This window comes from Numida meleagris, chromosome 17, assembly GCF_002078875.1.
Source record: "Numida meleagris isolate 19003 breed g44 Domestic line chromosome 17, NumMel1.0, whole genome shotgun sequence".
Classification (NCBI taxonomy): Eukaryota; Metazoa; Chordata; class Aves; order Galliformes; family Numididae; genus Numida; species Numida meleagris.
The window spans coordinates 10215997-10242596 of record NC_034425.1 but is presented as its reverse complement, the minus strand read 5'-3'; the positions used below and the strand labels follow the sequence as shown (position 1 = coordinate 10242596).

The window sequence follows — 26600 nt, the reverse complement described above, 5'->3', positions numbered from 1 at the left end:
GGCGTTATCTGTGCGCTTAGCACTAACAGCATCCAGGCTGGGCCAAGCGGATCTGTAAACAGGAGCTAAGGAGGAAGGAGGTTGGTGCCCAGCGGCTGTGTTTGCCCAAGGGCTTTCTGAGGAATGCTGCATGCCTTGTGGCTCCCGGGCCAGCCCACACCCTTCCTCCTTCCCCTCCGCTGATAACTGTGACAGTGACGTCTCCTGTGGGGCCGGTGGGCGAGCAGCCACCGGGGTCACCATCAGAGCTGGGCAGGTTGAGCCCATGAGGCTCTGTCCTGGTGCTGCTCAGCTCTGCATTTTCCTCCCTGGTTGCGTGGATCTCCCACTGGAATCAAGGTGCTCCTGGTGGGAGAGTTAGCATGGCAGGACCCCTGCAGCGTGCTGTCCCGGCCCCTGCCCTGGCCCCACTGCGCTCCTGCTGCAGGGCTGTGCCCCACCGTGTGCTGCAGCCCCATCCTCACCCCCTGCCCTGGGACTTCTGGCCGCATCCACTTCCAGCTCCGCACGGACAGCAATGATTAACTTGGATTCCTCCCGTCTCTGACACACCTTGGAGCAAATCACCCCGATAAAAGTCTTCTTTTTCCCCTAATAAAACAAAACTCGCCCTCAAATAACAGATGATTAAGAAGCAGAGGAGGGAATGGAAAGCCCTGGCAGCACTGGGATGGTGACTCAGGTCATTGCCCGTGACCTTTCCTGTGACCTTCCCTGCTCTTTTTGGAGCAGCACTTCCTGATTTCCTGCTCCTGGTTCCTGCCCTCCCTCTCTCTGCGCAGGCCTCGCACCGTGACCCCAGGCTGCTGGGTTGGTGTTGGTGGGTTCAGCTCCCACCGAGCTCATGTGACATGAGAACCCCTTTGCAGCCCTTTGCTTTCCTGCAGCTCTTCATTTGCTGCCACTTAAGCAGTTGCCCCGCGGCACGTCGTTCTCCCCATTCCGGTGCCTCAGTTTCCCCCCCTCCTGGTGTGGAAGAAGGAGCTGACAGCAGCGTGTTCTGCAGGCTTCCCAAGGACACAGGTACAAAGGACAGAGCAGCTCTGGACTAATGGCATCCCCCCGTGTTTCTCAGGTACCGCACCCAGGCTGCTTTCCGCAGGCAGACGCCGCTGCGCGCAGGCGGCGCTGGAGCAGAGTTTGCAGGATTCTCCGGTTTTTATTTATCCCAGCGCAACGTCCTGTGGTCGGATGCTGTGGCTCCTGCTGTCCTGTCACCTTGGAGTGATGAGTTTGGTCTTTGTGGTCCCTTCCAACACAAAGCTGTTCTATGGCGCTATGATTTGGGGCTGCAGTGGCTCTCCCCCTGCACTCATCCAGCCCCAGCGGTGCCCCTGCAGTTACCGGGCTGGGGAACCTGGGCTGTGACGGAGGAAACCCAGCGTGCCCCGAAGGAGCAGAGCTGTGCTTGGAGGTGGTATTTCCCCTGAGCAGTGTGGGGCAAAGCAGTGTGAGGGTGCACGTAGCAGTGACGCCTGTGCACCACGTGTGTCTCATTCCTGCCATAACCCGTGGCTCCTGCAGCTAAAATTGAGAGGTCTTTTGTTTTAGGAGAGGTAGAGTTTCTGGGCAGAGATTTTATCCTTACCAGGTCAATGCTGAAACAAGAGCCAGCTCTGTGGGGCCAGGAGGGGCAGTGGGGCTGCTCCCAGGCCCCTGGAGCGGAGGCCCCACCTCCAGGAGTCGCATTGAGGCAGTTCCTGAGGCAGGGAAGCTGGAAAACCACTCTGCTCGTTGCCAGGTATCGCAATTTGCTTTTATTTTTTATTTCCTTTGACAGATGCACACACACCCCTGTAAGAAAAGGCTCCATCTCTGCCATCTCTGGAGCATTCTTTATTTGAACAATAACCATGGGTGTCTTGGGGTGCAGGCAAAGCGCAGCTGTGCCCTTTGGGCACACACCTCCCCAGTAGCGTGAGCATCCCCTGGCTCTGCCTGGGCTCCATGCAGGGCAGCGAGCCCGTTCCTGCCACCTGCAGCCCGGGTCATGGGACAGGAGCCGTGGAACAGGGTCATCCTTGAGGTCCTTTCCAACCCAACCCACCCTGTGCTGCTGTGGTCCACGGGGAGCTGCAGGCTCCCAGAGCCACGCACTGGGGCCACGTGCACGGGCCCCGAATCCCACAGGGTTCATTGCGGCCCTGCCTTGAGGGCACAGGAGGTGCACGGGGAAGCTGGAGCACTGGGGTGATTTCTGCGCGGCGGGGCACGGAGGGTCCCGACAGGAGTTGAGTGTTACAGTGAAAATCAATAAATAATTTTGTGTACAAAAAGGTTCAGCTATTAAAAAAAAAAAATTAACTATTAAAAAAGAATAAAAGAAAAAACAAAGCTCTTTGTCACGCTACCTTGCCCCTACGATCTTTATGGCTCTTGAGCACTGATTCAGGAAAATCCGGGGGGAAAGTGCCAGGGCAGCCCCGTGCTCAGCGCTCCCGGCAGCGGAGCAGGCGCCAGCATCGGAGGCAGCCCGCAGCGAAGGGGAGCGGCGGGGGCTGCGCTGGGGAGGCTCCGCGCGGGCAATGGGGACGGGCGGCGCAAAGAGGGCAGAGAAAGCATTTCCCCAGCGCCTTTGGTGGCAGCCGTTGTTTTTTCACATCTCTGCAGGGGAGTGAGTGGTTTCTGACTGGCCGTACCGCAGCTGCAGTGGTTTCCCTCCCTTGGCCGTTCACGCCAGAGCCGGTCCCTCCGTGCAGGCAGGGATGGCCCACGGGGGCCAAGCACTCACGGGAGAGTCAAGCAGTGGCATGGGGTGCTCTAGGGAGGAAGGAGATTCTCTGTGCATGATCTAAGCATAACTACCATCATCCTACTCTGGTTCCTTCTTTTTTTTTTTTTTCTCTTTTTTTAAGGTCTAAGAACTTCAAACACACTCACGTGCACATCCACACACACGTAGCAAAAATAAAATCTGGAGCTATGTTGGGATGATCTTCACTGACAGTTCAGAAATGTCCTGACACTGCACGAGGACGTGATTCAGGCAGTGGTGAGGAGCCGTGGGGATGCGGGGCCGGGCTCCCAGATACGGGGGGGGGAAGGAGGGTGGGTTGAGGAGGTTCTCATCTTCCTTGCGAGACAGTTCATTAGGACATGATGCAGACCTCCAGCAAACTGGCCACTGCATGCATTCGGTAGAAGATCCCAAAGGGCAGGCAAATGTCCACAATGGCCGGCCACATGGAATCACCATAGAAGTTCAGTTCGGTGTCATTGTCAAAGTGGGGCCGGGCACCAAATGCAGGCATGATCCAGAGCTGTTTGAGAAATGGGAGAACACGCTGCAGTGAGAAAGGCGTATAATACAGCACGGTCCTGCACTGACAGCTACTGAGAGGCGAGGAGAACCCCCTGGCATGGGCCAGGAGCGTGGGCTGGCATCAAGATCAAGTATGGGCTGGTGTTGGACCCGAAGAAGAACTGCAATTTGTGCTCAGAGGCGGCCTTGGACCAGGTGCCGAAGCCCTCGCTATGGGAAGCGGCTGGGCACGCTGTGCCAGCAAGCACCGCATCCCTGCGTGGAGCAGGCACGAGCGGGGCTGAGCTGGCGGCAGCTCTGTCCACGCAAGCTCGGTGTGTGCAGACCGAGCCTGGCCCAGCCACGTGTGGATCTGGTGGTGTGGGAGTCATCAGGCTGCTCTTCGTCTGCTGCTACGTGCAGTGGGTTTGAGCGCACGCTGTGTCTGACCAGCGGGGGACCTGCAGGCTCTGGAAAGATGCAGGGTGCAGCTCGGCACCTTTGGAGGTGGATTCTAGGCCACAGGCCTCGAGAAAAGTCGTGCTGCCTTTTCTCTGGGCAAAACCCACACTTTACCTCAGGTATTTGTCATTCCACATAGAAATGCAGAAGGGTTTGGGTGGGAAGGGACCTTGCTGACTGTCTAGCTCCAGCCCCCAAACTAGATGCTTTCTTTGGATCCACTCAACATCTTGTCTATGGGCAAGTAAGAGAAGGATTTAAAGTATTCTATTGCTTTTAGTAATCTCTTCTACATTTCTACTAGTACTCAATGAAACTACCGAAACTGATTCTCTTGTACCCACCAACTGTATTGCTGATATTCTGCTGATAAGAGGTGGCCTCTGTCAGCGTAGCCTAAAATATCTGAACTCCAGGGCAGCTGCTCTTATAAGTGACGAGGGAATTACAGCTGCCTGCTCTCACAGACACAAATAAGTCTGCTTCTTGTGCAGTGGAATTACAGAAAGGACAGTTTTTGCATGGGCACATCCTTTCCTTCATAGATGCTTCTCCTTTGTGCTCGCTTCCCTCCTCCCCCACCCTGAGGAGCTCTTCTCTCTGCATGTACTCACTATGATGTTGCACAGCAGGAGGAACATGGAGATCTCCCTTAAGAACTTCCTCCTCCAGTTTATCCTCTTGGGGGCCGTGAGGGACCGCACGAAGTCGGAAGGCTCGGTGCCCGAGGCAGCGCTCGGTGCCAAGGAGCTGCCATTGTCGGGCACCCGGAGGGACACCGCGTTGACATTGACAAAGGTGAGACCGTAGAGATCCTTTTGGTGAGAGCTGTGCTTGTGGTCTTCCTTGGGGGGCTGCCGATGAAGGCCTTCGATGATGAAAATGTTCTGGAAAGTGTGCTGCGCGATCATGAGGAGGGCGTAAGTGAGGTTAAGCGCGCTGATGGCGTCCCTTGGCGTGCTGGCCACGATGGCTACGATGGAGTAGTAAGAAATAGCGTACTGCCCCAGGGCAGCACCCATCAGCAGGGCCACGTCCAGCGTCCGTGTCGGGTTCTTGTGCCGATCCATGTCTCTCTTGTCAAAGCGGTAGATGACAGAGCCTCCAATGCAGACAAGGGACATGAGGCCCAGACAAACAATGTTGAAGATGTAGTACATGGTGAGTGCTTGGCTCTTCTTGCTGGATTCAGTGCTGGAATTTACTTGCACCTCATAAACGACAAGGACTCCCAAGCCACTCACCAGGATGATGAGGCCCAGCACAATACCTACAAAGAAGGTTCTTCGGAAGAGCCTGAACTTCAGGCGCTGAACGTGGTGGGAGTGGTGGTCTATAAAGCGCCCGACGTTCTTCCACATGACATAAACCATGGCAGAGGCAAACAGGCTGTACTCGATGTTGAAGGGGTACAGCCAGAAGTAGCCATTCTTGAAGATCTGGCAGATTTGGCTGTTGCAGTTGCATGCTTCTGTTGAGCTACTCCTCATTCCCACTGAAAGAAGATGATGCAGTGGTGTTATGGCCGGGAGCCAGCACGTGTTGGCAGCCCCAAAGAACCGAATACTCAGGGCCAGAGAAAACAAAAGCAACAAAAGAATGTGACCTCTTTGGAAACGAGGAGACACCCAATCCAGCTTTCTGGTATTCATGTTTTTCTAAAGAGGCCAGACAGGAGCAGGTTAGATATTTCTTTCCCTCCCTTCTTCATTCTCATTCCACCTCTCCACACCCTTCCACCTTCCTGACTCTTCCACTATTCGTTAGCAAACGAACATTAACACTTGGCTGTTAACATAGCAGCTCTGTGATAGGAACCTTCAGCTCTACATGGGCCTTCTGGAAAAGGGTAAAACCTGATTTTCAGATCAATCCCATGAGTTCCATCCCTGGACCAGCTGGCTTCACAAATGAGCGAATTACCTTTCAGGAGCCACCTGAACAACTCCTCTGTTGTATTTTTCTTCAGCTTTGAATGTGCTTTGTGAACAGATTCGTCTGTCACCGCTGACATCCACACCGCTAAGTTTGTGGTCAGAGTTAGCATCAAGCCACACCTGCAGAAAGAAGAGGATCATGAGATTAAGGCAATGGCTCCAGGCCACATCTCTCTCATCCACGTTGTAGATGTGCACAGAATCAGAGGGAATGCAGGAACTGCTGGAGGTGATTTGTGGACGCTGTAGTAGTGGTCAGGGCTATAAAGCCCAACCTCTTGTTATGCTGCTCTCACTCTCCTTCATCTTGTCCATCTTCATGAGAATTAGCAAAGCCCGATTCCTCTTGTTGGTTTTGGAAGAACTTCTCAATACAGAATAGATAAATAGGTCTGAGCTGGTCTCCAGTGTTGCAAAAGTGGACAATATCTTATTTCTTGTATAGCCTGAGGCTTACCTACTGCATCTTTGTCTTTCCCAGAAAAGAAGAAGTCAACTGTGAAGGATTTTACTTAGTGCTAATTATTTATTTCATACTAATCTGTTTAAGTAACGCTCATATCCTTGAACTGGATCCCAGCTCTGCTCAGTCCATAGGTCATAAGCCTCAACTGCTTGAGCTGGGAGCTGAGGCCAGCTGGGTGCTCAGCAGGTTTAATTTGGGCTAGCGTTAGGGGAGAACAGGGGCTACCCCCTTGTTGCCTCTCAGCTGTGTGAGTGCAGGAGGTTTGTAGTGACCTCATTCCTCTGCACCGAAGAGCAGCAGTGCTCACCTGGTGACGTTCAGGTGTACGTGGACACAGTCTTTGGCAGAGATCCACAGGAAGTACGTCTGGCAAGGACAAGAGGAAAAATAAGAAAGCTTAGTTGCAGGAAAATCATCATTCTGAAGCAGGGACCTCTTTCTTTGAGGCTGTTAGCCCATAGTCCTGGCCATTTCGTATGCTGGCTGTTCTTTCTTTGCTCCTCCTGCCCATTCTCATTGCCTTTGCTCTGCCCATGCCCAAACCCTATTCCTACCTAAGTTGTTGAACTATGCCTGAGGGGTCAGAGCTTCTTCCCCGGGGCAGCTCAGCCATCTCACCTGCACAACCACGAATATTGCTTGCACGATGGGGTACATTATTTTGATTGCAGACAGGCAGCTGTAGAAGCTGGAGTAATATCCTATTTTGAACACATCCATGACAAGGCTGAAAATGGCAAACAGGATCAGGCCTCCTGTTGAAGAATCAGAACCAAACAGAAGATGTTTGTTTGCACACGTGGGCTAATGCAGCTGGATGAAAGGAAGAAAAGCAACTATTGCCATGGAGAGGCTTCACTTCTACCTCAGTTTTCCTCTCCCACCACCCAAGTTATCTTGGCACCAATAGAATCATGTGAAGTAGTTTTTGCTGAAAGGGATTTTGGAAAGTCATCCAAATCATCTCTCTCCTCTGACTGGAGATGACAGCTCTTACAAGTCTGGGGAGGAACCTGGTGTTATGAAGTACCAAGAGCCACTGTGAATGAAGGGAGACTTGGCAGCTGGGGGTCTAGGAGCAGATGATGCTACAGCCCAGCACAGGGGATGGAGGTTGTGTCCCAGCTGGTTGTTCCTTCTTGTAATAATTAAAGTTCACATGACCTGCTCATAGAATCATAGAGTCATTAAGGTTGGAAGTGACCTCTAAGATCATCAAGTCCAACCATTGACCCATCCCCACCATGCCCACCGACCGTGTCCCTCAGTGCCACATCGCCATGGTTCTTGATAAGCTATAGCCTGGATAATGTCATCTTCCCAATGGCTCCAGCATGGATTTAGGAGGAGAAGGACGCATTTTGTATGTATGCACTGCTTGGAGATGAGCTACAGGAGCTGTGCTCAAAGAAGTTTTATGGAGAGGACTCCATGATTCTTGAACCTGACCAAACTGTGTAAATGTGAAATTCACTCAGTGCTCTGCCAAATTATAGTTGCCCCGCTAGGGAATCCATTCAAAACATCTCAAAGCATTTGAATGAACATCAGGTCACCTTCGACATCCTGTATATAAATAACGTTTTGGTCTCACCTCCAGCCCTCACCCCCAAGGTCCTACCTCTCAGCCAGATGGGTCCAGCGTGGGAGTCTTTGCAGAGGATGGCATCCGGGCACCGGGAGGTGCTGACGAGGTAGAAGATAATCCATATGATGACTATCAGCATCATGACAGTCAGCAGGAAAAAGACATCGTAATCATGCACGGCAATTCTCTCAAAAGCCCCACTGCTCACCAGCGTGCAAGCCAGCAGGGCTAAGTGCACGGCCAGCAGGATGGAGAACATGCGGCCGCCCTTCTTCCACACTTCCTTGGAGGCTGGAGCAGATGGCTGGTGGGGCTGGTGGCTGAAGGACGCTGCCTGGCTGGACGCCAGGCTGGCTTTGTCGTCCTTGGATCCGCAGCCCATGCTGGAGTTGGGCCGTCTGATCTCGCTGTCCTTCCGCACGGGCTCTTCAGCCATGGTTCAGCGGGGGGGGAACACTGTTGGGAGGAGAGGCCACGAGCACGAGGTCACTTCATTTTGAATAGCCCAGGGCTGGACCAACGCAAGACATGGTATGAGGAAGAGAGAACGTGTCGGAGGAATGTGAAAGTCAGAGACAGGAAGAGCAAAAAGAGGGATGAGCTTAATTTCAAACTGTTTCTTCCCGGTTCCTCCAGGGCTATACCCTTGCTTAAGATGCTTTTGCATGGGCAGATAACAGGTCAATTTAACAAAGCAAAGCCTAATTTGCCACGCAACATATTTACTGGTATTTATTGATGCAAGATACTGGAAAGACACCAGAAAACACCTCCAAGATCAAATATCCTGGGGCAAATGTCCAATGTGGTTTGATTTCTACATGCCAGCCACTAAACGTTCTGAGAAAAAACGTCATACTGGCTACGGAGCAGGCCACTGAAAGGTGAGAAAGCCCTGGGAGCCTCCGGAACGTCACACTGCGGTTTGCAGCAGTTCCTGCAAGAATGACGTGAGCCATCTCTGCCGGCCCTTTGTGCCAAGCTCGGGACCTCCTTGATTCCCAATGAAAAGCCTGAAACAAAGCAAAGCGACTGCTCAAACTGAGCATTGCACCAACCTGCTTTGCTGCTTGGAATCCAGTCTCTGCTCTTGCCGGGCTGCTGGAGAGGTTTCCCCGCTGCTGAAGTTTGATCAGCCAAAGAATTTATACCCGCTGGGATGTCCCCGTGATTTATACCATGTCCGGAGCTGACAGCAGCGCTTCGTGGACTTCTCAGGGAAACTCACATGATCCATTTTGGGCAATTGCTGGTTTTGGGGAAGCATGAGAGATGAGGAGATAAGAGTTATTTACCCGGGAGGGCACAAGGTGAGAGCACTGCAGAGCGTGGCACGACCGCTCGGCCGCAGGGTCACAGCTGCCATAGGCAGACACAGCCACCAAACCAAACGAATTCCACGGCACCAGGCCTCATCCCTTGAGAGAAGATGCTTTAGGGGATGAACTTTCTGCTGACGGAGTTGAGCTTGACATTCTGGTTAATTAAGCACAGCAAACACCGCGCCTCACCCTGTACCACTGCCATCAGCATGCTCCGAGCCTGCCCTGCACAGGAATGTTTCTAAGGGAAAAGAAGAAATTTGTATTCGTATCTTTTCAGCGCCAAGGGCAGCTCAGTGCCGTCCCACGACGCCAGTGGGGAGGAAGGTTTCGCCCAAAACGGAGCAGGATCTGGGGACGGGAGTCTCTGCTCCCCTTTGCCGACGCGCTGCCCCTCCCTGCTCGGGGGGGGGGGATCGCCTCCCCCGCCTCCCGGGAGCTTTTCCTCTCCCATTTCCAGGAGAAACGAGCACGGCGCACAGAGCAGGTGCGATGGAAGCCGGCTGGGCCGGGGCGGGGGCCTGGAGTGGGGCTCTCTTGGACTTTGCTGTTACATTTCAGCAGGGAGATGAGGAGAGCCCGGGCAGAGCGAGTTTCGTTCCTCAAGAAACCCCTTCGGGAGCTTCGTTTTCTGCCGCAGCGCCTGTGCCCGGGCACGGCGCGGTGCCTGTCCCCTGCTGCCACCCGCCGGCTGCCGCCCGCACCCCGCCGACCGCGGCGCGGCTGTGCCGAGTGGGGCCGTTCTCAGCCCGCAGCCCCCCCCGGGGACCGCGCGGCCCCGGCGCTGCGGGGTTGAGCTGCGGGTGGGCGCGTTCTGCCTTCAGAAAGAGCGTGGAGACGTCAGGGCTGAAGGCGCCGGTTTGTCACCGCACCATGGGCTGCCCCGAGTTGGGAGGGACCCGTAAGGTCCCCGACTCCTGGCTCCACATAGGGCCGCCTCGAAATCAGTCCATAGGTATGGACCCGCTTGTATGTTCCTTTAGCTCACACGTCCGATACGTTCACAGTAAGTGGGAAATTTCTGTAAGCAAAGATGGAGGAGTATAGGGCCTTCCGGAAAGTCCAGTAAAACACAGGTGACTTTTCAGCTGCTTTTAATGGGTCCCTGCTGGTTTGATCTGGGGACTCAATCCTAAGCAGCTGCTTACGAGATGCGCTGCCTCATGGCAAAAAAAGCCTTGGCTGGCAACCGGGAGTGGGGACGGAGAGCTGGGCGCCGGGCAGAGGGTGGGCAGCAGGAAGGGTGCACGCCATGCTCCGTCCCCAGCGTCCCCACCTCGAGCAGAGCCCCCGCACGACGCGCCGGCGCTGCAGACCCTCAGCACCCAGGGAGCTGCTCTGACAGCCGGGAACGGAGGAAAGAGGTTTCCTGCCTTGGGCAACGCGCTCGGTCTCCTGTGGGAGCCACCACCACAGAGCGTGGTAATAACAAGTTCAGCGAGTAATAGTGCAGGAATCATTAAATAACCTCAGTAATGAATTGCAGACATTACTAGGCTGCTTTTCACCTGAAGGATCCCGGCAGCAAATACCTCGATGTGCGGTGTGTCCGTCATGGGGAGAGGACCTGCGGGTGGGAGCGCACAGCGTCCCCGGGCAGCGGGCGGTGACTCAGTGCCGGTCACCCCGGGCTTAATCACCGCACCCAGTGCTGCTCTGGGCCACCCTCCCTTTCTCACCCTGCTCCCAGCCCATCCCGTGCCACCCCTGGAGCCGGGCACGAGGCCGGCAGAGAACCCCGTCACCACAGGGCATCCCGCTCCCCTAGGGCAGCGCTGGGGCTCAGCATGGAGAGGAGCAGGAAATTCTTCCTCCCTGATGGCGAGGCCCAGGGGTTGGGATTCACCGGGTGATACAATGCACTGCCACGGCCACGTGCCTTGGGCAACATCCGGGCTCACCTTGGCACCTCCTTACAGCAGAGGGTGCCCCGGGCCTGGGAATCCTGTGAGAACAGATTCCCTGGCACTGGGCAGCTCCCTGCAGAAATTTGGTGTCAGCATGAAAGGTGTCGGAGAACTCATGTTGCCCCTGCAACATGTCCTGGCAGAAGTACTCAGACACGAGCAGGGATGGTTCTGGGGTCCCTCCGTGTCCCCGCTGTGTTGGGGCTGAGCCCCCGCTGCTGCTTCATCAGCCCCCACTGGCAGTGTTGGGTTCAGGTGCATGGGGCATCGGGCAGGATACAGCCCGTGACACCTCCTGCCTGCTCCGTTAGGAGACATTCAGACCTGACAAGCTGTCTCAGGGTGACCCCGCATCCACAGCACTCGGCTGAGCCTGGGACAGCGATGCTGCTTAATTGAAGCTTTTGCTGCGCTGTGGAGCTGGCGGAGGTGCCGGAGGGTGTTTAGGACCCAGGGGAAGCCCTGGAGAGCGTGGCTGGGTTGGAAGGAGTCCCTGCCTCCCTGCTGCACTTCTCAGGTGTCCTCCTAAGGGCAGAGCTGCACGAGGTGACGGGGCCCTCCTGGCAGCTCTCCTTCCCCATGCCTGCTCCCTGAGCCCCCTGTGCACCCATGCGCTCGCCCGGGGACCGCTGCACACCATGAACGACCAATACCACCGAGCGGCCCGGGATGGCTACCTGGACCTGCTGAAGGAAGCCACCAAGAAGGACCTGAACTCGCCGGATGAGGATGGCATGACCCCCACCCTATGGGCCGCCTACCATGGCAACCTGGATGCCCTGCGCCTCATCGTCAGCAGAGGGTGAGTGCTGGGGGGTGCATGGTTCCCTGCGGCAGGGTGGTGTGGACCATGGCTTTCCCCCTTGTCTGTGCAGTTGTCCTACACAGTGATGGTTGCTGTCCATACCACCTCCACTCCTGTCCCCTCCTTGTTATTTTTCTGTCCTTGTTGTTCTTCTCCTATACCCACCCTGGATTTTCCCAGCTTTTCTGACCCTATCACCAACCCTCTGCTCTGTAGCTCCCAGGTGGGGTTGTGTCCCCCTGTGAGAGCCCTGAGTCAGGTCCTGTAAGGACAGGCAGAGCTGAAACACCGGCACATTGGGTCACTGCTACAAAGCCGGCCCTCCTGAATGGTGGGGGGACAGAGACAACGAGTTCTCTTTCTGTCTCACACAATGCTCACATGGAGGAGGGATGCACGCTGCGCCAGCTGGCAGCGGGTGGTGCTTGCCTGTCCTACCCAAAGCGGGGTCGGGATGTGCCCCTCCAGCAGCCTGGTTTGCACCTGGAGCTCAGAAAACTGAGGAGCAGGTTACCTGGGAGCGGATTTGAGTCCACCGTCCCCGCTGGGGCTGCCAGGTCTGAGGGTCGCTGGTGTGGATGCAGAGGGAGGGAATTGGTACCATGAGGGCTTTGTGCTTTGGTACAGGGCTGAAGCTGTGCGAGGTCTGTGCTACAGCAAGGTGTGCTGCACCTGATTCCTTCCTGAGCAGTGCCTGGCTCCCCTGTTCTCCCTCTCCTCCTCCAGGAGCACATGCCAGTATTCGTTCAACATGGCTTTGCTGAACATCTCATCTAAAGGCATCTGAAGCGGGATGTCCTCTTTCTTGTGCTGGGAAATTGGTGGCAGTGCTGATTTTGGTTCATTTTCTCCAACTACTGAGGAACAGCGCATGGTGGATGCGCACCCACTTCCTGGTCTTGGTGCTCCTTGCTGGGCTGGGGCCCGGTGGGGCTCTCAGCTCCCATGGGACTTCCCTGCCTGTGCCTGCCCTGGGCTGTTCTCGCTCTCTCGGATGTGATGAGGCACATCTCTGCTGTTCCTGTTCTGGGCTCAGTGTCTCCTGATGCTCTGGTCCACTTCAGCCCAACGGCTGCGTTTACAGGCAGAGCTCTATCGCACATTACAGCCCTTCCATTACAAAGCATTTTCTCTTCAGATTCAGAGCCATAAAGGCTGTGTACATTCATTTTGAGAAATCCTTTGGTCCCCAGCACAAGGCGGGGAAGGAATGTCCACTGGGGAGAGGGCAGCGCCGTGCTCTGAGCACAGAACCCAGCAGGGGATGCCCTCGCTGCCACTCGGCCGAGCACATGCTGCCCTGGGAAGGATTCCGAAGATGCTGTGACAGCCAGGAGCCTTGCTGGAGGGGGATGGGTCCACAGCCTGCCCGGTGCTGACCCACACCTCTGTGGCCTCCGCCAAGCCCAAGGGCTGCGGTTCTGCACGGGAGCCTCTTATAAATTCACATTACATTAAATCCGGGTGGATGTGTCTGAGTGCAGCTCAGCTGCTGCTTAATTAATGGCCTAATATACATTTGCTGCTGACAGGGAAAATAGCACGGCAGAGGGCTGGTGCCCTTTAGGTGATAGATGGCAGGGCAAAGCAGGCGCCCTTCTCTGTGTGCCCAGCACCATGCAGACAGCAGCAAAACCTCCTCACCCCTCCATCACATGCTGAGAAATGGAAAAGCTCCCAGCCAGGGGTGCTGGGAAGGGGAAACGATGCAGGGCAAGGGGAGATTTGGGATCCTGGGGGCACCTGGCAGTGCCCCAGTGCCCCACACCGGTGCTGGGCAGTGGAGAGATGCTGCAGTGGATCGGTGCCTCGGTGCTGGAGGGGGTGGGCAGAGGGGTCAGGGTAGAGGAGCCAGCAGTGCTCATCCTTCTTGTTAGTGACACAGAAAGCCTTTTTCTTCCTCCTGGCTGGGCTCCGGCAAGGGAAAAAAACCTCAATTAACACAACGGCTGGGAAAGGAGGCTGGCTGGCATTTAGTGCCGCAGATTTTCAGAGGCAGTCATTCTTCAGCACGGTCTGTTACACACTGCCGTAGCAGTTGCCGTGGCAGTGATGGGCATCGGTCCAGCTCCAGACCTCCAGGGGCTGAGGGGCTCTGCTGGGAGCACCTTCTGGCCTTGGGGGAACCCACAGAGCCATAGAGATGTAGAGATCCACAGCCAGTGCTGTGTGTTGTGGCCGTGACAGTGGGGAGTTCTGGGGTGCAGCCTGGGGGTCAGTGCAGGAGTGGGATGGCCCCGAGATGAACCTCACCTGGAGCATCTGGTGCTGGGTTGTGTGGAACCTGAACTCATCAGACAGAAGCTGAATCCTTGACTCAGCAAAGCTTGCAGGGCAGCATCTAATGCTCTGTGCTGGGCACCAGGCTCATTTTTCTGCTCATTTCTAAGCTTTGTTTCAGTTGTTGCCCTGAAGCTGGTTGGTTTTTCCTCAAGCCGTGAATGATTTTCTGCTCTTCCTACAAAACGCGGCCACGTGCTTCGCAGAACCCAGGGTTGCTGAGCATCCCAGGCAGGGGCCCCGCTCCTTCCCGCACACCCTGAGTGTGCCGTGAGCCAGCCCCTGGCTATCGCAGGAACTCCACGCATGTGGCCAGGGAGGACGTGTATGAGTGCCAGCGGATCCCAGGCTAATTGGGGTCCTACGGGAGAAGAGGAGGGGGAAAACCGGCAGGAAGGGAGTGAGCGTGCGTGTCACGGTGAGAACGCAGTGACTCAGGAGATGCACACATCCACCCAAGGAGCTCAATTAACAGCATTTTTAATGGTGATTATTATGGGAGTTGACTCAGCACTCAAAAACACTTTGAAGTTGAGAAGTGCTGTGCTTCACACCTGCTATTAAAATGCGTTCCCACTTAGTGGACCCTGCAGTCAGCATCTGCCGATGCGCAGTGCCCTGGAGGTGAAGTTTTGGGCAGACGGGCACCCACCAGAGGGAGGGCTGCTCTTTATTACCCGTGCCGGATCAAACGCGTCTACTTTGCAAGTCAGCGTTCCTCCTTCCTTGTTTTTAGTGCCTCTGGCAGACATTTATGGGACAAAGGGACCTAGAGATCTAATTCTGCGTTATAGGCTTTGTTTCTAGCCAGTGGAAATGTTCAGAGAAAGCCGGGTTTGGTGATCTTTCCCCTCATTTATTCTCTGAGGCAATGAAAACCATGAGCAAAGTAGACCTTCAGACATGAATCCCCCAGGACCTTTCTGGCTTTGCTCTTTGCCACCCAAACCAGGTGGACATGGGAGGTATGTTATGGCGAAGCATCCACGCGACTTTCCTTGGGCAGCAAGGCTGTTCCAGCCGAGCCCACCACCAAGTGCTTGTCCGAATCACAGATCCCCATACATCTGCGGCCCCTTCTTGTGCCCTTGGACCCTACCACCAGCCCCAGCAGTTCCAGTTTCGCTGGCTCTTTAATCCAGCTGCATCAATAATTTACTCCTCTCTTGCAAATCATCAAATATTTATCCTCCCCATGAATTTCCCAGCCTGGACATGTCACTACGGGGGTGGGAGGGAGGGCTGGGAAGTTACGGCTCCTGGGAGCTCGGCGTTGCCGCAGGACCTCTCCCGATGCCTCGATGGCTCCTTCAGCCCTGCAGCCTCCCCATCCTCCTCCTCCCTATCCCCCTCATCTTAGCAGCCTTGTTCTGCTTCCATGAGAGATGTCAAAAGCTCTGAATACCTAAATCCTGTCGGGTTTGTGGGGTGTTGTGGTGCAGTTCCCTTGCACAGTTCTGAGCCTTTCGACCAGCTGTTGCTTAACCTCGTGGGGAAGGGACAGTGCTGGGTTCCTCCGGGGCCCGTGGGGAAGGGTGGTGGGGAACGGGGCTGGAGCTGCACGGAGCCATGCAGCCTTCACAAAAAGCTTTGCCTTATCCACGCTCACGAAGGAGAGCGCTCCGTTGACAGCTACTGCTGCTGGCTGCATATCGTTAGCACTCGCGCTCGAGTGAAAGCTGGTGCCAGCAGGGGTGTGAGCCATCTCTTGTTTCAGCAGATCGTAGATACGGAGGAATGGCAGAAGGATGAAAGTCTCCCAAGTGCTCGGTTCATGTCTGTCCCATTGAGGGAGGCAGGAGGTGTGGGCAGGTTGTGCCCCATCAGCACCGCTGGGGCAGGGCACGATGTGAGAAGAGACGCTGATGGCGTTAGTTGCATGTCCAACTCCCGAGGAGACCTAATCTCCACTTTCTCTGAAACTGGATTCTTAGGATGTGCTAATACCAACGTGCAATCGAAACCACGCGTGGCACGGCAGCCCCCCCACAGAACCCCAGCCTCGGAGCAGTGCCACAGCCTTGCCCTTGTTCTCTCATGAAGTCGTGCCCTCTGGTGCCCTGGGTTCCCCCGGCACGGATGAGCAGGGAGGTGGGAAGATGCAGCGTGGGCTTCAGAGCCTGTGCTGAGGATGGGGGGGCCCTTTTGTGGTGGCATTCCTGTTGTGGTGGGATGCCACAGTGTCCCACTTAGGTTGTGGTGTAGGGAGGGGTATTTTGGGATGTCTCTGCATGCAATCTGAATGAAGATTTGAAGATAGAATCTGTCTAGCATCTAATGGTATGTTTGAGGTTGGAAACTTTGAGGCCTGAGCTGGAATCAGCCTTTCATCTCAGTTCTGGGCTAATCAGAACCTGGTCTGTCTTCCTTAAAAAACTGGTTTGATGCAGGAACGTGAGTCTCCTGAGAGCTAAATTCCAGTCATGGGAATTACTGTACATCTGTCTGTCAGGCACATGGCTCCGTGGCATTGTATACCTCATCAAAAGACTTAAAACTAGGCTGTGGGAGATGACAAAAAGATCCACTGTGCAGGTACTGATTTGCCCTGCATGCCTTCGGTAGCTCCTTCTTTAGGACATATCTCAGTAGAGTCTGTCAGTCGAGCCTGCATGCTAACCACTTCTTTTCCTTGCCGTCTAGGGGGGATCCAGACAAATGTGACATCTGGGGGAACACACCTCTTCACCTGGCAGCAGCCAACGGCCACCTCAACTGCCTTTCCTTCCTCATCTCTTTTGGGGCCAACATCTGGTGCCTGGACAATGACTACCACACCCCGCTGGACATGGCAGCCATGAAGGGGCACATGGAGTGCGTGCGCTACCTGGACTCCATTGCTGCGAAGCAGAGCAGCCTCAACCCCAAGCTGGTGAGCAAGCTGAAGGACAAAGCGTTCCGGGACGCCGAGCGGAGGATCAAGGACTGCGTGAAGCTGCAGAAGAAGCACCATGAAAGGATGGAGAAAAGGTACAGAAAGGAAATGTTGGATAATTCAGACACCATGAGCTTCTCCAGCTATTCGAGCAGCACCTTAAGCAAGAAGTTCCAGCACATGTCTATGGTGACCTCTCTGCCATACTCACAAGCCACCATCCACGGCACAGCCAAGGGAAAGACGAAGATTCAAAGGAAGTTAGAGAAGAAGAAGCAGGTGGATGGGACGTTCAAAATCTACGAGGATGGGAGGAAAAGCGTGCGGTCTCTGTCTGGCCTGCAGCTGGGCAATGATGTCATGTTTGTGAAGCAGGGCACTTACGCCAGCCCCAAGGAGTGGACTCGGCGTAATATCCGAGACATGTTCCTCACCGACGAGGACACCGTCTCCCGTGCCATAAGCGACCCGGGCCTGCACATGGACTCGGCCCACTCGGAAGTCAGCACTGACTCCGGCCACGAGTCCTTGTTCAACCGCCCCGGGCTGGGCACCATGGTGTTCCGGCGCAACTACGTCAGCAGCGGGCTCTTCGGGATCGGCCGCGAGGACGCCAGCGTGCTGGGGGAAGGCAACACGGATGGAGAAGGTGTCAAACTGCGCAGCCGCCTGCAGCGCTCGCCAAGTCTCAACGACAGCATTGGCAGTGCCAACAGCCTGCAGGAGAGGAACGCGGAGGAGCTGCCCTGGGACGAGCTGGAGCTGGGCCTCGACGACGATGACGAACCAGACACCAGCCCCTTGGAGACTTTTCTGGCTTCCCTGCACATGTTTGAGTTCATCTCTATCTTGAAGAAGGAAAAGATCGACTTGGAGGCCCTCATGCTGTGTTCAGACAATGACCTGAAGAGCATCAACATCCCATTGGGCCCCAGGAAAAAGATTGTGGATGCCATCCAGAGGAGACGGCAGACTCTGGAGAGGCCAGATGTTATTGTAGACACTGAACTGTAAGTAAGAGATGGGGCCACTGAGCGATTAAACCTTTCGGCGGGTGGAGATTTGGATAATGTAAGGTCTGCTTTTCAACTCACTTGGAAAAGTAGGAGTCCAGGTAACCTCGGTGCTTCTGTGTGTGAGCAAATTCCTGCTTGTGTGGAAATGATGAGAGTTCAGAGAGGTGGCAATAGCATTAGTTCATTACTCAACAGCCCTTGTGGCTGGGCAGGATGTGAAGTCCTTGCTTTGTTTCATAACCTGTATGAATGCAGGCTGCTCTGTGGTCTGATTCTTCTGAATCCCCGTAGCTAGGATTTCCAGCCACACTCACGCTTGCCTTGACTCTTCACCTTCTGAAAGAAGTAATGATGGTTCCCAGTGGGAGCAGGCTGAGGGCACTGTCCAGTGGCATTGGCAATCCTTTCCCAAGAGCTTCGAATCTTCAGAGATCTTTGGAGATTGCGTTATCTGGGTTGGAGCTGTTATTTTATGGTGTTTCCTGAGTTGGTTTGGTTTGGTTTGAAGGACTGCATGCTTGCCATTGAGGTGAACTGAAGTTATTAGCACGGTGTCCCCACTGACCCCAGTCACTGTGCTCTTCTTGCTTCTGATCCTTCACAAATCTGTGTGTTTCTTGCTCGTTTTTCCAGCTTCCAGTACAGTTCAGTCTCAGATCTCCAGGGTGCTGACAGGCTTTTCTCTTTCCTTTTGCAGATAGCAGCAGCAGCATCTTATTTTATTTTTTTTAATGAAACAAACCCAGTTCTAAGTTGCCAGAAATCACAAGCCAGAGACTCTCTTCCCAGGGCAGCTGAAAGCTGCAGCCCTGCCCGTCCATCCCTCTGCCCTGCCCTCCTGTTCCCTTGTTCTGCTCTGTCCGTGAGATGCTCCCAGCGGTGCCCGGTGGAGGACGGCTGCTGGGATGAGGCTGGGCAGCTGCCAGCCGCCCCTGCTCACCGGAGGAGTGCACGTGGGCCTGAGACCACGCAAAGCCATGGAAGGAAGGAGCAATGCGATGGTATTTTCAAAGGGACCCAAAATAAACGATCACATCTGTTCTTTCTTGAGCAAGTGGTTGTTTTGGGGCACTGGGTAGGGGAGTAGGGAGCTGGGGAGCTGTGTCCCCTGGTCCTTGGTTGCTTTGGTCCATTGTTTGATGCTGTGGCATGGAAGGGAGTTTTGGTTCCGCTGGTTTGGGGCTGTTCAGCTTCAGACTTGCCAGCCCTGGTTTCTGGCAGTGGGAGCACAGCGTGTCCATGAGTCTGGGCTGTGCCGTGGAAGTGTGATGATCTGAAACGAAGATGCTGTTCTATTGGGTTCCTGCCTTTTGTTGATAGCTGCCTTACAGTGCTCTGGTTGGATAGCTGTCCCATGGAGGCAGTGTGTCTGTCCTGACCTTGCAGGGCATTTTGATGCAGGAGCAGAGCCTGGATTTTCACCCAGAACTTCCCAGGACTGGGGACAGCACCGGTGGGCACCACAGCTGGGGGCAGTGGGGCCTGGTCCGAGCGCCCCAGTGCATCCGTGCTCAGCTCCCCGTGCTCAGCTCCCGGTGCCACAGCTCCCTCTGGTGGGTCCGGCCCGGGGAGCGCGTTGGGCCGCTCCGCGGGGACACGGAGTGGCTGCTGATTTCTGGCTGTAGGGACACAAAGATCCGCTCTCCCGACCCGGCTCTCCTTCAGAGAGCTGCTGGGAAGGCTGAGCTGAAAAGCAGTGTGCCGCCGAATGCCGCGGGACAGGTCCCAGGAAGCCCCGAAGCTCGCCATGCCCCGAGACCAGCGTGGTCACCTCCGCAACTTCAGGGACAGACCAAACCCGAGCGGGGACACGGACGCTCCTTGAGCTCAGCTGTGGTGCTTGGCCGCGGCTCCTCGATTCCCCACCGTGTCCTTTCCCACAGCACTGCAGGGCGGGATGCTCCATGTCCCCGCCCCCAGAGGTGTCCCCCGGTCCCGCAGCAGGCGGCCCTGGGTTGCTGCATCCCGCAGGGCTGGTGATGGAGCTGGGCTTTACTCATGCCTGGGACGCGGGGATGTGGCTGTCCCCTGTCTCCTGGCACAGCCAGGCCCTGGCAGGTAAATCTCACTGCTGCTAATTGCATCTCCTCTGCGACCAAGATCAACAAGCTCCTTTTGGAGTGGGTGCTTGTGAAAGCAGGGTGGAGGCCAGGGTTGGCACGCCCTGGAGAACACCCTTCCATACCCTCCCAAACAGAAACGCGGGCAGCAGGTGGGTTGTCCTGGCCCCGTGCTGCCTGCAAGCAAACACCAGCCACTGCGGCTGGGGTGACCAGACCCAGCAGGGTACCATGAATCCACATCCCATTATGCCCTAAGACCTTAGCACCAGCCCTCCCTGTGCTGCTCTCCACGCTAAATCAGCAAAACCAAGCCCCTGTATTTGGACTTCTGTTTCCCTGCTCCTGATGATGCAGAAGATGCAGCACCCTTGCTCCCGGGTACCACGATGGAAGCCAGGAGAGGCCATGGGACACCAAGTGGGCCCCAGAGCTGGAGGTGACCCCTGGAGGCTGGGCAGCAGCAGCACTCAGTCCCAGTCCTGCGTTACGCTCCGCACCGCACTGAGGCCAGCGACTGACGGCAGTGCCAGGCAGAGGGCGGCGCTGGGGTCGGGGACCTGCCGGGCCAGCGCACACCATTGTACACCATTTGCTTAACAATGTCCTGCCCTTCCCGCTGGGAATTCACTTCCTGGCCGGACAGCTGAGTAAGGTGGTGTGCAGACGGGAGGGGACAGCCGGGATGGAGGCAGCACGGTGGGGGTCAACATGGAGCACCCTCTGCACGCCGCTTTGCCCCCATCAGAGCACAGGGCTGGATGTGGCCCCAAGTGCCACCCCTCTTGCTGGGGCTGGGTTTGGCCCTGCAGGGGCTGGGGTTGCACCTGTGAGCATGAACACAGTAAATGATTTTCTAGGTCTGCTTCACACAATTTGTAAATGCTAACAAATAGGCAGCATGCTGTGGGTTCCCCCTCTGAGCGAGCTCCCCAGCAGTGCTGTTCCCAGCTTGCTCTGGAGGAGTGCTGGGGAATGGCGTGCAGCATCCTGGGGAAATGGGGGCACAGCATGGTGCAGGGCAATGTCCGCATCCCAGCACCTCTCCTTATGGCTGCAGCAGGGCTCAGAGCACCGGTTGTGCATGGGTTCAGCCTGAATTTGCTGCCTTGCAGAGGACAGCATGGGGAACCCAGCTGCAAGCACGTGCCTGATCCAAGATGTTCAGCTTTGCTGTGGTAATGGCAGCATGTGTTTGCTCTGCAGCTGCAGAGCTGTGGCTGTGATCACTTTTCTCAGACCCCGTGGTGGTGGTATGCAGCTGTTTCTCAAAAGCGTACAAGGCTGGGGGGGGGGGGGGTGCAGGGGATCGCTTTAACCTTTTAAGATGTACTTCAGCAGCAACCAGAAACAATTTTTCCCTGTGCAACACACCAAGCTCCAACTTGCTTGCATTGCCCGGTGCCAGCAGAAAGGGCAGATCCCCTCCCAGCTCTCCCTATCCTTCATTGCAGTCCCTGGGCCAAGCTGCAGTGCAGGGACCCCTGCCCTGCTCAGGGACTCGTGCCCTGGAGGAGGTGCGAGGACGGGTTGGGCTGGGTTGCATGCCCCTTTGTTCCCATCCCGTTGTCTCACTGGAGCTTGGCTGGCCCAGCCGCATTGCAGCCAAACCCCGCTGTGGCTGTGGGGTGCTGCCCCAGCTGGCATTCCCAAAATGCAGCCTCTGTATGTCCCCATCCCTGTGCACACTGTTGGTAGGCACAGGGGAGAGAAATGCAGAGGAGAGTGGGGGCACTTCAGAGACGTGGCAAAAACCCTGAAGGGGACAGAGGAAGGATCCTGGCTCCTGTCCTAGGCACGGTGTTCACCCTTTCCCAGATGACCCCAATCCTTGCCCCACTCCCAGACCCCAAGATTGGCACTGAGTGCTCAGGCAGCCCCCACACCCTTACTGCCTCCCTCTGGAGGTTGGTCCTCCAGAGCCCACCTCCCCACAGCAAGGGTCTCCAAGCACAAAGAATCTTTGCAAGTCTGGAGGAAGAGCCGCAGCAAAGACACCCAGATGGGGACATGCGTGAGGCGACGGCTCACTGTCTGAGCCGCTACATCCAGCCCCGTCCCAGCTCAATAACCGAGCTAACGAGAGCCGCTGTCAACAAGTCCACAGCTCCCAACCTGCGCAGGGAAGGGCGAATGAAAGCACCGTGCTCGAGGGACGGAGGAGGAGAAACCTGTTTCACTGACCTTGCTCCATCCCTGGCGTCCTGGCACTGCTGCGGCCGTGTCGAGGTGTGGGGCTGCAGGCGCGGGCAGCTCCGATGCCCTTAGGGGTGGCACTGGGGGCAGCGGGGCTGCATGGCTGGCAGTCGGGGATTTGAGGACGTGGGGACACGAGGCGAGAGGGCGAGACCCCGATGGGCTGATGCTGCGCCTCAGCTGTGCCTTCGCCTGCCTGGGAGCCTCGCTCCACCCCTCACCTGCTAATAAAGCCTCCACCGCGCCGGTCCCTCCTTTGGCACTGACTCACTGGCTGACCCAGCCCAATCCCTTACCTGCCTTGCACCTCCATTTTCTGACCTACAAACCAGGGCTGATCTCCACCACTCTTACATAAGGGAGTCGGGTGCAAACCATGCAGTGCTTTGCATCTCACGAGAGATGATCAAAAGGCCCAGGCGACAGCAGCGGGTGCCCAGCAGCGGTGCTCTGAGCTTGGCCGCTCATGTTAACATATGCATGGACCCCGAGCGTGTGCTCCACACATCCTGCGCAGCCCCTGAGCGTGCTGTGAGCTGGCTGCCCACTGCACCTCCAGGCAAAGAACTTGCCGGGGGTTTCCCGTATGGTTCATGGCTGGGAAGGGGAGGCGAGGGGATGTGTGCTGTTCTTGGCATGGTGTCCTACCCAATGTGGGATGCCTTCACCCTGCTTCCCCAGCACCCCATAACCCATCTATGTGGGTCTGGAAAGCATGCAGGGGCCCAGGGTTTCCATGCTTGAGGAAGATGCCAGCTCATTATCCCCATACTAAAGTTTCTTAAATTAAAAATAGAAAAGAAATTAAATAGTGAATTAAGACATCTTTTTTTTTTCTTTTGTGCTTTCAGAAGACACCAGGGGTGGCTGCTGTGTGTGAGCCCTGAGGGGGAGGACACCTTTCTCCTGTCCCAGTGGGCACTGGTTGTCCCATGGGCACCCCATGGACCTGGAGGATCCTTAGGGTGTGGGACCCCGAGTGCTGGGCCCTGGGAGCTGCCGTGGTGCCGGTGCAAGCAGCAGGCAGGAGGCAGGAGGCAGGAGCTGGCCCGGTGCCTTCTGATGTAAGAGGTTACACAGCGTAGGCAGGATACCGGCAGCAGTGCCGGCATGTTTGTGACTGCAGCCCTGCTCCTGCTCTGGGACTGCTGAGCAGCCCCTGGGGCTCAGTCACATACTGGAGTGATACCCAGAGGGATGCATGGGAAGAGCGAAGAGTGGCTTTGGTGGGAGGTGTGGTGGTGTCCATGTCCCCAAGAGCCACCCTGGGGGTGGCAGATGTGGAGGACAGCAGGGTCCTGCCTGGTGGCTGGAGGCTCTGGTTTGAGCAAGGGGATGAGTGATGGCACAGGAGCATGAGCACAACGCTGGGACGTGGCCCTGAGCCCCACTCGCAGCTCCAGGAAGGCATCCACACCTTGGCCAGTGGTCATCGCCTCCTGGCACACAGGTGATAGATCAGCCCCAAGTATTCGAGGCAGCCAGCCCAGGGCATTACTCACCCAACCCATGGCTTCACTCGGCACCCCAGGCAGGAGCACAATGGGCTCAGTCTGCCTTGTCCTGGCCAGGATCAGTGCCACAACTGGGTATGCGTCCCCGACACGGACTGGTTTCGTCTGTGTGTGATGCAGGTGCTGTGGGTGCCTCCTGTGTGGCTTTGGGCTTCTGGGGAGTGAGCAGGTCCTGGATCTGAGGGCTGAAGGAAAGCACCGTTTTAACACTGTCCTTCCCCTGAATTATTGGGAATGGAGCAACATGGAACAAAGAGGGGACACCGACAGTCTGGTGTCTGGGAGAAACAGAGGTCATGGGGATGGTGTTTGACATAATGCACAGCATTCATCCTTCTGGGTTTTACAGAAGTGGTTTTCTCATGGTTTGAAGCTGATGGATAGATCCTGGGTGACACTTGGCTTCCCTGGGGTGGTCCATGGCTCAGGAAAGCCACAGTTCCCTGAGCAGCCTGAGTCCTATGTGCTCAAAGGGGACTTCCCGCAGAGGTTGGCTTCACCCCTTTTTCCAACAGAACTCACCCCTTAGTCACTGCCCTCCCAGCAAATCACCCTGCTTCCCAAGGGCATCACCTACGCCGTGCCAGAAGGCAATATCATGCTCAGGAAGAGGGCTGGGGACGGGCAGCAGAGCCATTCCCAGAAACTGCCTCCAGCCTTTATCGGTAAACCCCCTATCAGCTCCGCGCCATACCTGTGCCCAGCTCCAGCTGGCTGCAGCCCAGCAGGGCCGTGGCTGTGGGTCAGCTCCTGTGCTTACCGGCAGATGCGGTGTGTGAGGTGGCACCAGCCGCCCAAGGGCTCCCCGTGCCGGTGTCACCGCGTGAGCCTGCTGTGCTCCAGGGCAGTGCCAGCCCGGTGACGCTCGCCTCGCCGCTGTGGGAGGTCGGGCTTATCTGCGTTGCTTGGCTCATTGTTGATTGTTCTTTCTCCCATTCAGGAAGAAGGGAGGAAAAAATATCTGATGATTTTTTTCCCTACAGACCTGCTATTTGATTCTCGCTTTCCACCGAGTTTCCATCCAGCTGCCCCAGGGCTTGGGCTTGGTTCAGGGCTGAGATTTTGTCCCTTTTGCACCCAAGCTCCTGCAGCCCCTTTCCCCCTGTGCCCCCAGCTGGAAGACTCTCAGAACCTGAGTGCTGACAACCGTGCAAGCCTGCTGCATTGCCGCGCTCTCATGGCATCGCGTTGGCCGTGCTGTTGAGGATGCCGTGGAGCTTGCGGTCTCCAAGGCTGGCACGGCAGCCAGCAATACCTGCTCCCGCCACCCACTGTGTAGCCCTAACCTGGTTTCTATTCTGAGCCCTATTTTTTTTTCCTGGGCCTCCTCCCTCTTTTGCTTTGCCCCACTTGGCCCTCCCGCAGCCAAATGCTTGAGCACAGCAGCTGCAGCTGACCCTGACCCCGGCCGGCTCTGGCTGAAGCCAGTGGTATAATCCAGCAATGATGTTGCCTGGGTCAGGGTGGCTCCCAGTTCCTCAGGTTGGGATTAGCTCACAGCAACTTGCATTTGCCTGCAACAGTTCTAGGGGGAAAGCTAGAGAACGGGGGCTGGAGAGAATGGGCGGCTTTGCAGCCCTAGTTGCAAAATTTAGCAGCTCTGTGTTGTTCATGTATTGCTAGGAGCTGCAAAACATGGGAGCTGGGGATGTCTCCCTTGCCCTGCACGGAGATGGGGCTGCAGCAGCGACTGCCCTGCAGCTTCCCACAGGCTCCGCCAGATGTTCTTGCAGAGTGCTGGGACCCAGAGCATCGATGCTCCAAAGCTGTCATTAGAAGAGTCCCTGTTTTTCCAAGCTAACTGGTTGTATGGGTCTGGCCGTGCTGATGAAATCCCTGCCAGGCAGTGCGTGAGTTATCCCTATGGCTGGCAAAGCGCATCTGAACACCCGCATTAAACACAGCCAGCTCTGGTGGGCTGCCCCTGCCCCAAAATCTGGGCTGCCCCATGGAGAGGTGGGCTGGGGGCAGCTCAGCCCAGTTCCCCCTTTGCTGGGATGGACAAGTCCTGTAGGGTGCTGGCTGCATGCATCCCCAGGGCTGTCAGCGGGCAGAGCGGGGAGCTGACAGCAGCCCCTCTCCCCCTCCCTGTTGCCTTGACCGCTGCCTTCCCTCAGTGGCCGGAAGATGGAACTAAGGTACAGGCATGCAAGACCTGCCGAGACTGGGATACATTCTCAGAGTCTGGTGTGATCCAGGCAGCCCTTTGGCTCCCGACCAAATTTCCAGCCTGAAGGAATGACACAGCGCCTTGGCTTTCCACCCCGGCTGGGCAGCTCGCTCCCTTCCAGGGACGGCCTCCGGGGCAAGATTACATCACGGCCGTGCATGCCCTCACTTCCCCTCTGTCCGGGTGGCACCTGGCTGTGGCACCAGGAGCTGTGTGCACCGGAGGGTGGCACCGATCCATGGCCAAGCACCAGTGCCCATCCCGGTACAGAGACAACCCCAAGCAGCTCCTTGTCCGGCTGAAAGCTGCATGTGTGGGCTGCTCTGGGAGAGTTTGGGGTGTCCTTGTAATGAGTGGGGAGTTTTTCATGTTGCATTTGTTCCTGGTTTTGGTAAAAGTCCTGTACAGCATCTCATGATCCCATCAAGAGCAGAGATGAAGTCAAAGCAGAGGTTCCGGTCAGGCCTTGGCTTATCTCTGTGTTCTTAAGATGGCAAACACAGTAGTGCAGCCAGACACATCCAGATACTGCTGGGGAAAAAGGCAACGGGTGCCAGGCACTACGCTGTCCTCCTGTGCTGTGTCCCTTCTGGTCTGTTGTGGCCTTGAGAAATAACCTTGTAGGGTGGCACCAAGCTGTCCACGATGCCAGTGCTGGCCGTTCTTGTCCCAAACTCAAGAATGCATCACAGTTGGGTGCATCCATCCAGCCCTTGGAGCTCTGTCCTGCAGGGTCCACCCTGCCCATATTCCTCTCTGTT

General features: G+C 56.2%; 2 protein-coding genes across 2 annotated transcripts; one reads left to right on the top strand and one right to left on the bottom strand.

Moving 5' to 3' along the window:
- On the bottom strand, positions 1735-22375 carry OTOP2 (otopetrin 2). Its single transcript, XM_021415160.1, has 8 exons — positions 22144-22375; positions 8753-8943; positions 7728-8150; positions 6725-6861; positions 6414-6472; positions 5627-5760; positions 4318-5198; positions 1735-3260 (listed from the first exon to the last, which is right to left on the bottom strand). The coding sequence occupies exons 3-8, from the start codon at positions 8128-8130 to the stop codon at positions 3090-3092; spliced, it is 1785 nt and encodes a 594-aa protein (XP_021270835.1). The 5' UTR covers positions 8131-8150; positions 8753-8943; positions 22144-22375; the 3' UTR covers positions 1735-3089.
- USH1G (USH1 protein network component sans) lies at positions 11489-17897 on the top strand. Its single transcript, XM_021415165.1, has 2 exons — positions 11489-11725; positions 16652-17897. Exons 1-2 carry the CDS (start codon positions 11562-11564, stop codon positions 17895-17897), a joined length of 1410 nt encoding a protein of 469 aa, XP_021270840.1. The 5' UTR covers positions 11489-11561.